This window comes from Pristis pectinata, chromosome 15 (assembly GCF_009764475.1).
Source record: "Pristis pectinata isolate sPriPec2 chromosome 15, sPriPec2.1.pri, whole genome shotgun sequence".
Lineage (NCBI taxonomy): Eukaryota > Metazoa > Chordata > Chondrichthyes > Rhinopristiformes > Pristidae > Pristis > Pristis pectinata.
The window spans coordinates 46,857,031-46,869,218 of NC_067419.1; the positions used below are offsets into that span (position 1 = coordinate 46,857,031).

The window sequence follows — 12,188 nt, forward strand, 5'->3', positions numbered from 1 at the left end:
ATATTAATTCTTCATTTGATGTTGCTAATACAGAATAGTTGCCATTGCTCCCCTAGTGTCTGTGGAAATGGCTGTGCTCTTATTGGCTGGTATATCGGGTACGTTACAAGGGAATGCATTTTATTGTCTGTGAAGCCACTTTGCAACACCTTCTGAAAGCCGGACCTAAGATTTTACAAGTGTGAGAATGAAGACTAATAGGGTTGCAAATTCTCTCTTTAAGCCTAAATAGAATTCCATAAAAAGTCATCTGTCCTGCTTTTCCAGCTCGGACGTGTTTTGGCTTTATAATTCCAGTTGAATTGTTCATCCTTCAGTTCCCAGCTCTCACATTCGTGAGTGATTGTAGATGTGGTCCTCATAAAGGTCTACAGGTGGCAGTGTCGTTAAAGCATTGCATGGCATCATGTTACATAGGACATAGCACACAGGACATAGAACATAGAACAGTACAGCACAGGAACAGGCCCTTCGGTCCACGATGTTGTGCTGAATTAAACGTAATTAAACTAACCTAGTCCTTTCTGCCTACACGTCCATATTCCTCATTCTCTGCATTTTCACGTGCCTAAGAGCCTCTTAAACACTTCTATCATATCTAGCACCACCACCAACCCTGGCAGTGCATTCCAGGCACCCACCACTCTGTGTGAAAAACTTGCCCCACACATCTTCTTTGAACTTACTCCCTCTTACCTCGAATGCATGTCCTCTGGTATTGGACATTTTCACCCTGGGCAAAAGATACCGGCTGTCTACTCTATCTGTGCCTCTCATAATCTTATAAAATTCTATCAGCTCTCCCCTCAGCCTCCACCGCTCCAGAGAAAACAACCCAAGTTTGTCCAACCTCTTTCCTATCCATGGACCTCTCCAACTTCCTAATAAATGTTGTTAATGTCCCTGCCTCAACCACTTCCTCTGGCAGCTCGTTCTATATACCGACCAACTCTAGATAAAAAGTTGCCCCTCAGGTCCCTATTAAATCTCTCCCCTATAGAGAGTTATGGAGTTCCACAGGATGGAAACAGGCCCTTCGGCCCAACTTGTCCATGCCGACTAAGGCATCTTCCTGAGCTAGTCCCATTTGCCTGCATTTGGCCCATATCCCTCTAAAACTTTCCTATCCACGAACATGTCCAAATGTCTTTTAAAAGTAATTATATCCACCTTTATCATTTCCTCTGGCAGCTCAGTCCATATCCCCACTACCCTCTGTGTCATCAACTTGCCCCTAGGGTCCCCTTTAAATCTTTCCCCTCTCACAGACCTGTGCCCTCTAGATTCTCCTACCCTGGGAAAAAGACTGAAAGTCCATGTTGTCTATTCCCCTCATGATTTTATAAACCCACATAAGGTCATCCCTCAGCCTCCTTCGCTCCAGGGAAAACAGTCCCAGCCTGTGCAATCTCCCCTTTTAACCCTGCAATCCAATATAACCCAGCCTCCGCATTCCCTTCAAGTGATAGTCATGTTCTAGTTTTGTAGACCTTGGTTTGCACATTTCTTGAGAGCTTCATGGTACAGTACACCCCCGGCCTTACGGATGGGTCGTGTTCCCAGAAAACTGTCCATATTGTGATTTTCTGTGAGGTGAGCCCTTGACAAAAGTTATTCTTTCTTTTGCATTTTGTGTTTACTTCATTATTTTTTCCCACTTAAATTCTGTACTAGTGAATTTTTATTCCAAATCTCAAGACTATTGAACGGCTCCCTTATACAATGAGATGGACTCTGACCTCATGATTTACCTTGTCGTGACCTTGCACCTTATTGCACTGCACTTTCTCTGCAGCTGTGACACTTTACTCTGTACTGTTATTGTTTTTACCTGTACTACCTCAATGCATTCTGTACTAACTCAATGTAACTGCACTGTGTAATGAATTGGCCTGTACGACCAGTATGCAAGACAAGTTTTTCACTGTACCTCAGTACAAGTGACAATAATAAACCAATACCAATACCAAATTTTTTGGTAGTGATGTGTGAATCCTGTACGGGTGAATTACCCATACTGGTGTACCAGGGGTATGCTGTATTTACAACATTCAGCCTGACGAGTCCATACTAGTGCTTATGCTCCACACAAGCCTCCCCTTAATCTCAACATCTCCTCTCATGAAAGTGTTGGGTGTGGCACAGCGCGGAACCTCTTGCACCTGAATCAGAAGATTGTGGGTTCAAGTCCCACTCCAGCCAGTTGTGCATCCACACACGAAACGCTGGAGGAACTCAGCGGGTCAGGCAGCATCTATGGAGGGAAATGGACAGTCGACGTTTCGGGCTGAGACCCTCCGTCAGGACTGGAAAGGCAGAGGGCAGAAGCCAGAATAAGGAGGTCGGGGGAGGGGGAAGAGCGCAGGCGACAGGTGAGTTCAGGTGAGGGGGGAAGGTAGGTGGGTGGGGGAGGGGGGGATGAAAGGGAGTGACGTGAGAAGCTGGGAGGTGGTGGGTAGAAGAGGCAAAGGGCTGAAGAAGAAGGAATCCGATAGGAGAGGGCAGTGGACCATGGAATGAAGGGAAGGTGGGCAGGTCGTGAGGGTGGGGGAGGGGAAAGAGAAGGGGTGAGGGGGGGCCACAGGAATGAGGGAAAACAAAAAGGGGGAGGAAGGAAAGCAGGAGGGGAGGGGTTATGTTCCAGGTGGGAAGGGGAACCCGCACAGTCACTGGGAGAACGTGCAAACTCCACACAGACAGCACCCGAGGTCAGGATCGAACCTGGGTCCCTGGAGTTGTGAGGCAGAAGCTCCACCTACTGTGCCACTGTCCCAACCACACACAATTATGGGCAGGCACGGTAGCATAGCTGTCAGCGTAATGCTATCACAGCGCCAGCCACCCGGGTTCAATTCCCGCCGCTGTCTGTGAGGAGTGTGTGCGTTTTCCCCATGTCTGCGCGGGTTTCCTCCGGGTGCTCCGGTTTCCTCCCACATTCCGAAGACGTACGGGTTAGGAAGTTGTGGGCGTGCTGTGTTGGCGCCGGAAGCGCGGCGACACTTGCGGGCTGCCCCCCAGCACATTCTCAGTAACGCAAAAGGACGTATTTCACTGTGTGTTTTGAAGTACATGTGACTAATAAATAAATCTTATTTTATAATTATTTCTAATTTATCCTTTTTCACCAATTTGATTTACAACTAATCTCACAGCCCGTTTCTATTTACACCCCATGAGATCATTTGTACAAAAGTCCATTGCAATGTTCTGGGTTTACCCCTCCTTGGAGCTTTGCTCTTTTCAGTAGGATATTCTGGCATCTTCCCACAGTTTACTTACAACTTGGGGGTGACTGACCTAAACACAAGATTGACGCCAAACATTCCTATGGTTTTTCCAATTGGAACAGCATTCAGGAATGTTGGACATGCAGATGTACTAGAGGATGACTGGAGCTGGTGATTTACACTGTTGAACTTCTTTCCAGTCCTGTATTTCAATATAAATATATTTCCAAAGTCAATTGGAGAAGTCACATTCCAAGACCGATGTATTACCAGGAGGATTCCACTGATACAAGCCTTAGCAACAATGAACAATAGTCACTTCGGAAATATCTATCAATCGAAGTACTTAGTAACTTTTTCCAAAGTAGTGTCAGTCATAGAGAGCTACAGCACAGAAACAGGCCCTTCGGCCCAGCATGTTGTATCTACTATACTAATCCCACTTTCCCACATTAAATTCGTAGCCTTCTAAGCTTTGGCCATTCAAATACCTGTCCAACAAACAATCTGCTGGAAGAACTCAGCGGGTCGAGCAGCATCTGTGGGAGGAAAGGAATTGTTGACATTTTGGGTCGCACCCCTGCATCAGGACAATTCCTTTCCCTCCACAGATGCTGCTTGACCAGCAGATTGTTTGTTGCTCCAGATTCCAGCACCTGCAGTCTCTTGTGTCTCCAAATACTTGTCCAGATGTTTCTTAAATGTCACAGGAATCTCTGGCTCAACCACCTCTTCGGTAGCATGGTCCAGATTCGATCCGCTCTCTGTGTAAAACAAAACACCCTCAGATCTCCTGCAAACCTCCTACCTCACACCCTAAACCTCTGCCCTGTTGTCTTAAATATCCCCTCCCTGGGAAAAAGATTCTACCCCATCTCCCTCATAATTTTGAACACCTCCATTATGTCAACTCTACTCCAGAGGAAAAAAAACTGCATATCCACAGTGGAAGATTTTTTTCTCGTTCTCGAGTTAGAGAATTATTTTATCAGCTTACCTTCCTTTGGTGTTACAAAAGACCTTTTTCACATCAACATTTAAACTGTGACCCCTTAATTCTATTCTCCCACAAGAGGAAACAACCCGTCCACCTCCCTCCTTGCAATCTCACATGTTGTTCTCCCTTGCCTGAACTCTTCTGAGCAAGTAAGGTTTGTAAACACATCAGAGACGAAGAATTATGATCACAGTTTGTGGGAGGACTCAAGTGGGAACCAGTTGCCTGGGCTTATCAAATGATGTTAATGTGAAAGAATAGGGTAATAGGGTAGGGACATGTTCGGCACAGCTTTGTGGGCCGAAGGGCCTGAATTGTGCTGCAATTGTTCTATGTTCTAAATAAAATCAAATACAGAACAAGTCTTAATTGTGACGTGCGTCAGAGTTTATTTTGCATAAATCTATCTGCAACAGCACAAACGGTTTATAATGTTTACCATTCTTCCTGATGCACTAATCTAACCTAGAAGGAAATCAAATGCATGTCAGAAGTCATAAGAAGTAGCCCCAGCAATGGTCAGAACTCATTCCCTGCATTTCTTGAGTATGCTGGCCTCTGTAAAGTTCAAAGCTCCAGGCTTTTCATTTTTCTTAAAAAAGTGGATTCATTTGAAAAGAAAATCCCTCCTTTTTCTATTTACTGCTGTAATCATCATGTGCTGCAAGTAAACTAACACCAAACGTGATTCATGGCTATGAGTATTCTAAGTGAACGGCAGGAAGACAGAAGTGTATCCTTTAATTATGTGTCCTCGACAACTGACGTCATTCCATTCGTTTGCAGGACCCTCTAAAATTTGGTTCTACTGCACCAAAGTTCACAGAATGAAGTCAATCAACAAACCTGACCACATCGCACGTTAGGCACTCACAACAGAGAACTAATCCGCACCAAACCTACTTGAAATTGATCCCATCACAAAGAAATAACTACCTCTTCGATCGAACCGAAAAGGAAATGTGAGAAATGAAAATGATTAAGAATATGATGCAGCGATGTTCAAACAGGCAAGGGTATGATAAATAACTTCTAAGATTTGAACATGGTCTTTGCTAAGTCTATCCCAACGGGCAGGAGTGTACTGTCTGCCTCTTCACGCACCAACATTTTGCTGATTCATTTATTTTAGCAGGAAAAAAACTGAAGCATAAATCCAAAAGGCTGACTTTGATTCAGTGTGTGAGTGTGATCAGCTCACGCAGTGCTTTTCACACCTAGTCACTGCAGTTTAGTGCACTGACATCTGATGTAGACTGTGTTCACACTGTATCTGTGACCAATCCAACAGGCTCACGGCAAAGTGTCAAAACAACAGGACAGAAACTCCCTGCAGTCGTCTGAGAGCATGTGGGAGACCTATGAGTTGGATGTTGAACTTCGCTTCACAAACCCAGTTCCATTGAAAAGAGTAAGGGAGAGTGGTGAAGTCTTGGTGTGACTATACAGTGCATTGTTGAGACCACAGCTGCAATACAGAGTTTTGCCCTCACTTAATAAGGGATATGCTTGTTTTAGACACAGTTCAGTGATTCCTGGGATGAAGGTCTTATTAGGAAAGACGGCACTAGTTAGGCCTGCACTCATGGAGTTTAAGAGAATGAGAGGTGATCTTATTGAAACATATCAGATTCTGAAGGGGATTGACTGGGAGAAGCAATAAACGAGCAGACTATTATTTAAATGGGAGAAAATTCAAAATTCAGAGATGCAAAGGGTCTTGGGAGTCCTCGTGCAGATTACCCTAAAAGTTAACCTCCAGGTTGAGTCGATGGTGAAGAAGGCAAATGCAATGTTGGCATTCATTTCTAGAGCAACAGAATATAAGAGCAGGGATGTGATGTTGAGGCTCTATAAGGCATTGGTAAGACCTCACTTGGAGTACTGTGTGCAGTTTTGGGCTCCTTATTTAAGAAAGGATGTGCTGACGTTGGAGAGGGTACTGAGAAGATTCACTAGAATGATTCCAGAAATGAGGGTTAACATATGAGGAACGTTTGACGGCTCTTGGGCTGTACTCCTTGGAGTTCAGAAGAATGAGGGGGGGGACCTCACAGAAACATTTTGAATATTAAAAGGCCTGGACAGAGTAGATGTGGCAAAGTTGTTTCCCATGGAAGGGGAGTCTAGTACAAGAGGGCACAACTTCAGGATTGAAGGGTGCCATTCAGAACAGAGATGTGGAGAAATTACTTTAGCCAGAGAGTGATGAATCTGTGGAATTTGTTGCCACGGGCGGCTGTGGAGGCAAAGTTATTGGGCGTATTTAAGGCAGAGATTGATAGGTATCTGAGTAGCCAGGGCATCAAAGGTTATGGTAAGAAGGTGGGGGAGTGGGGCTAAATGGGAGAATGGATCAACTTATGATAGAATGGCGGAGCAGACTCGATGGGCCGAATGGCCAACTTCTGCTCCTTTGTCTTATGGACTGAGAGGTCTTTCCCCCTCGTGAACAAATGTAAAGCCGAGGGCATGGTTTCAGTAGAAGGGCCTACTCATTGACACAAAGATGAGGAGGAACTTCTTCTCGGAGAGTCAGAGTCAGGTGAAGGGTCTTGACCCGAAATATCACCTGTCCATTTCCCTCCACGGATGCCGCCTGACCTGATGAGTTCCTCCAGAAGTTCGTTTTTTTTCCCCTTCCCGGGGAGTGTTGTGAATCCTTGGAATATCGAGGCTGCATCATGTCTACCCTGGAGAGTTGTGGAGGCTAAATCACTGGGGGCATTGAAAGTAGAGGAAGATTAATTTTTGAAAGATTTCAAGGGCTGGTTTCTCTGGAGCAGCAGAGGCTGAGGGGAGACCTGATAGAAGTTTATAAAATCATGAGAGGCATAGATAGAGTCGACAGCAGGTATCTTTTTCACATGGTTGAAATGTCTAACGGTAGAGGGAATGTAAGTGGGTAAAGTTCAAAGTTCAATACTAGAGGGCAGGTGAGAGGGGGAAAGTTCAAAGGAGATGTGCAGGCCAAATTATATTTTTAAGAGTGGTGGGTGCCTGGAATGCGCTGCCAAGGGTGGTGTTGGAGGCAGACACAATAGAGGTGTTTAAAAGGCTCTTTAGATGGGCACATGAACACACAGAGAATGGAAGGATATGGACCATATGCAGGCAGAAGGGATTAGTGTCATTTGATGTCACTGGTTTAAACAGTTCGGCAGAACATCGTGGGCCAAAAGGCCTGTTTCCTGTACTGTACTGTTCTATGTTCTGTCAGGGAATTGAGAGCGATGGGGAACTGGTACAGAAGAGGAGATAAGGCCTGGGGCAGATCAGCCATGATCAGATTGAATGGCGGGATAGGCTGGAGGGGCCAGGTGGCCTACTCCTGTTCCTATTTTCCCGTGTCCTTAGAGTTGTGTTCAGGGCTACAAAGGATACAGGGGGAAATTAATGGTTGCCAGGATCAGGGAGGGAAGTGCAGTTGAGACCAGGATCAGATACGGTCTTACTGTGTGATGGGACAACCTCGAGGGGCTGAATAACCCCCTCCTCCTCCTGTATGTTACAGTTTTTATCCAATCAGTGGAATGAATTTTGGAAGGGGAGTTCAACACGCTGCATCACAGATTCAGCACGAGATTGAGGGTAAATTTCCAGTGGGCTACACCACTGGGACCACTGCCTTTCAAAGTTATCAAGCAACATTTTAACATACAAAGTTTTGAATATATGAGTTAAGAAAATATTGTGCACTTAAATGTTGTACAGTATGAGGTTTTATCCATAATTTAAAATGAGGGCTTGCTTGCAACAGCAATATCTCACTTCTTTGAACCACTGCTTTCAAACCTTTTCTAATTTTCACACTCAAAGCATGCTAACGTCTCACAATTTTTGAACGCAGCAGAAAACACAATGGACAACACGGGTGCATGAACTGGACTTGAATCGCACAGATTACAAGACTGCAGCCATAATTCCATCTGCTTGTAAACAGCCCTGTAGTGCAAGTTCTTGCAGATCATCTCAGGAAATACATCGGGAAATTTTTTTAAAAATCCAGCAGCTGCTATTGAAGGTCAACAGCACCTAATTCAACACATCTGTACGTGATGGGGTTCTTCTAAAAGGTGTGTAATATTCTCAGGTGAGGGTGGTGTGAATTTGGGACTTCTTATTCTCAGTCTGGCCCTTGTGTTTCGTTTGCAAAGCAAAGTCCAGGAATGCAATGTCATCAGTCAAACTAACACGGAGTGACGTGCTGAAGGAGCAGGCAGCCTTCTACCTGGTTAGCTGGCCTACAACTTTCAACAGTGTCTTGTTCTCTTGCTTCAGCTGGTCGTTCTCATCCTCGATTTCGTCCAAATCCTTGAGTGGGAAACAAAGACAATATGAGTTATGAGGTTGTGTTCCAGGGCAAGGAGTCAAAGGAGAAAGGTTCAGGAGAGGGCAGGCACGGAAGTGTAGCAGTTAGCGTAATGCTATTACAGCACCAGCGACCTCGGTTCAATTCCCGCCGCTGTCTGTAAGGAGTTTGTACGTTCTCCCCGTGTCTGTGTTGGTTTCCTCTGGGTGCTCCGGTTTCCTCCCACATTCCAAAGATGTACGGGTTAGGAAGTTGTGGGCATGCTATGTTGGCGCCGGAAGCGTGGCAACACTTGCGGGCTGCCCCCAGAACACTCTACGCAAAAGATGTATTTCACTGTGTGTTTCGATGTACATGTGACTAATAAAGATCTACCTATCAATGTTGTGCTGAACTGATTAAGCTAATGGCAACTAATCTTTTCCATCTGCATAATATGGGTGTTCCCAAACAGGAAACCATGGATGAACCGGGAGATCCACTCCCTGCTGAAGGCGAGGACTGCTGCACACAAATCTGGTGCTCCTGATCTGTACAAGAAATTGAGGTATGACCTTCAGAAAGCTAATAAAGATATCTTATCTTATGTTAAACTTGTAATACTGTACAGTTAGATGATAGAGAGAGACAGCATGGAATTAGGACCTCAACCGGCCAACTGCAGTGCAAGCATGAAGGACCCATTGAGAGAAACGACACCTCATATTCTGCCTGGGTACTCTACAACCCATTGGTATGAACACTGAGTCTTCAAATTTCAGGTAACGCTTAACTCCTGTGTTTCCTCCTCTCTCTCCCCTTCTGATCCACCTCCGGTCATAGAACACGAAGCAGTACAGCACAGGAACAGGCCCTTCGGCCCACCATGTTGTGCCAAACTAATTAATGACGCCTAATTACACTAATCTGTTCTGCCTGCACATGGTCCATAGCCCTCTGTTCTCTGCACATTCATGTACTTGTGTAAGAGCCTTTTAAACACCTCTTTCATATCTGCCTCCACTCCCACCCGTGGCAGCACATTCCAGGCACCCACCGCCCTCTGTGTAAAAAAACTTGCCCCGCACACCTCCTTTGAACTTACCCCCCTCACCTTAAATGCACGCCCTCTGGTATTAGACATTTCAACCTTGGTTCCATCTGCCATACACCTCTCCCCTGATGGTTCCCATTAAGTCCTTCCTTACTTATCAGATTCCAGTACTGGCAGCCTTTGCTTATCTCCCTCCAGCCTCTGTCTCCAACTTCACGCTCCTACTGCCTGGCTCTGTCTGCCTTTCATTTCCTTGTCTGCTTCCACCTCTCACCCACCTGCCTCTTGTCTCCAAACTCCACCTCTCCCCCTCCCCATCCTTGCTCAAACTGTCCATCATCCATCACCCCTCCTCAGTCCACCTATCACCTACCGGCCCCTGCCAAACCCTCCCAAATAAGGGGGGGTTGGGGGGGTTCGGCTCAAGATTTTGGCTCAAGAGGCTTTGGTGAGAGGAGGCGGAGGCTAAGGTAAGTCTCAGGTAAGTTTTTTCTTTCTTTGATTTGTCCTTTGGAGCCAGGCTAGAGTAGGTAGAATGGCTCCAGGGCCAGCAGTGTGTTCACCTTGTGAGATGTGGGAGTTCTGGGAGACCTCCAGTCTCCCTGATAGCTACATCTGCACGAGGTGCATCCAGCTGCAGCTCCTTACAGACCGTGTTAGGGAAATGGAGCTGCAGCCGGATGACCTTTGGCTCCTATGGGATACCGAGGAGTTCATAGATAAGAGACAGGGAGGCAGTCACTCCTAAGCTGTGACTGTTCCCCTGAATAATTGGTATACTGCTTTGGATACTGTTGGGGGGGGGGGGAAATGATCTACCAGAGGAAAGCCACAGTGACTGGGTCTCTGGCACTGAGCCATGTCGTGTGGCACAGAAGGGAAGGGGGGAGAAGAGGAGAGCGGTAGTGATAGGGGATTTAATAATAAGGGGACCAGACAGGAGATTCTGTGGATGAGAAAGAGACTCCCTGATGGTATGTTGCCTCCCGGGTGCCAGGGTCTGGGACGTCTCGGATCGGGTCCATAGCATTCTGAAGGGGGAGGGCGAACAGCCAGAAGTCGTGGTACATATTGGTGCCAATGACATAGGTAGGAAAAGAGATGTCCTGAAGAAGGAATATAGGAAGCTAGGTAGGAAGCTGAAAAGCAGGACCTCAGGGGTCTCTGGATTGGTGCCTGTGCCATGCACCACTAAGGGTAAGAATAGGATGATTTGGCAGATGAATATGTGTCTGAGGAGTTGGTGCAGGGGGCAGGGTTTCAGATTTGTGGATCATTGGGATCTCTTCTGGGGAAGGTACGACCTGTACAAAAGGGACGGGTTACACCTGAACTGGAGGGGGAACCAATATTCTTGCGGGCAGGGGAGGGTTTAAAACTAATTTGGCAGGGGGATGGGAACCAGAGTGATAGGTCAGAGGTTGGTGCATTTAGTGTACAAGTAGATGCAGCATGTAGAAAGACTGAGGAAAGATAGGCATTTGAAAGGCCAAAATTTGCAATCAGTTGCAAGGGCTGAAGTGCGTCTGCTTTAATGTGAGAAGTATCAGGAACAAAGGTGATGAACTTCGAGCATGGGTAAGTACATGGAACTATGACGTTGTGGCCATTACAGAGACTTGGCTGTCACAAGGGCAGGAATGGCTGGTGGATATTCCAGGGTTTAGCTGGTTCAAAAGGGACAGGGGCGGAGGTAAAAGATGTAGGGGAGTGGCTCTGCTGATCACGGACAGTATCACAGCTGTAGAAAGGGAGGATGTCCTGGAGGGATCATCTACTAAGTCAGTGTGGGTGGAAGTCAGAAACAGGAAGGGAGCGATCACTCTATTGGGAGTATTCTACAGACCCCCCAGTAGCAGCAGAGACACTGAGGAGCAGATCAGGAGGCAGATTTTGGAAAGGTGCAAAAATAACAGGGCTGTTGTCATGGGTGATTTCAACTTCCCAAATATTGATTGGCACCTCCTTAGTGTAAAGGGGATAGATGGGGCAGAGTTTGTTCGGTGTGCACAGGAAGGATTCCTGACACAGTATGTGGACAGGACGACTAGAGGAGAGGCCATACTGGACGTGGTACTAGGCAATGAGCCTGATCAGGTTTCAGATCTCTCGGTGGGAGAGCATTTTGGAGACAATGACCATAACTCCTTGACCTTTACCATAGCCTTGGAGAGGGATAGGAGCAGATGATATGAGAAAGTATTTAACTGGGGGAGGGGGAATTATGATGCTATTAGGCAGGAACTTGGGAGCGTAAATTGTGCACTTCCCCAAGAACATCTGTTCCCAACGGAAATGTGGAGGTTGTTTTGGGAGAACTTGCATGGGGTCCTGGATAGGTTTGTTCCATTGAGGCAGGGTAAGGATGGTAGAGTGAAGGAACAGTGGTTGGCAAGAGACAGAATATCTTGTCAAGACGAAGAAAGAAGCTTACTTAAAGTTTAGAAATCATGGATCAGACGGGGCACTGGAGAGTTACAAGGTAGCCAGGAGGGAACTTAAGAATGGACTTAGGGGAGCTAGAAGGGGGGCATGAGAAGGCCTTGACGAGTAGGATTAAGGAAAACCCCAAGGTGTTCTACACATGTGAATAATAGGAGGATGACAAGAGTGAGGGTA

General features: G+C 46.3%; 1 protein-coding gene across 1 annotated transcript in view; it reads right to left on the reverse strand.

Annotated features, from left to right (window-relative positions):
• Positions 1 to 7,928: 7,928 nt before the first annotated feature.
• The window catches only part of pawr (PRKC, apoptosis, WT1, regulator), a 143,747-nt gene continuing 139,487 nt past the window's right edge, over positions 7,929 to 12,188 (reverse strand). Inside the window, exon 7 of the mRNA XM_052030630.1 lies at positions 7,929 to 8,538. Coding sequence (XP_051886590.1) covers positions 8,452 to 8,538 — 87 coding nt within the window. The 3' untranslated portion in view covers positions 7,929 to 8,451. The remainder of the gene's footprint in view (positions 8,539 to 12,188) is intronic.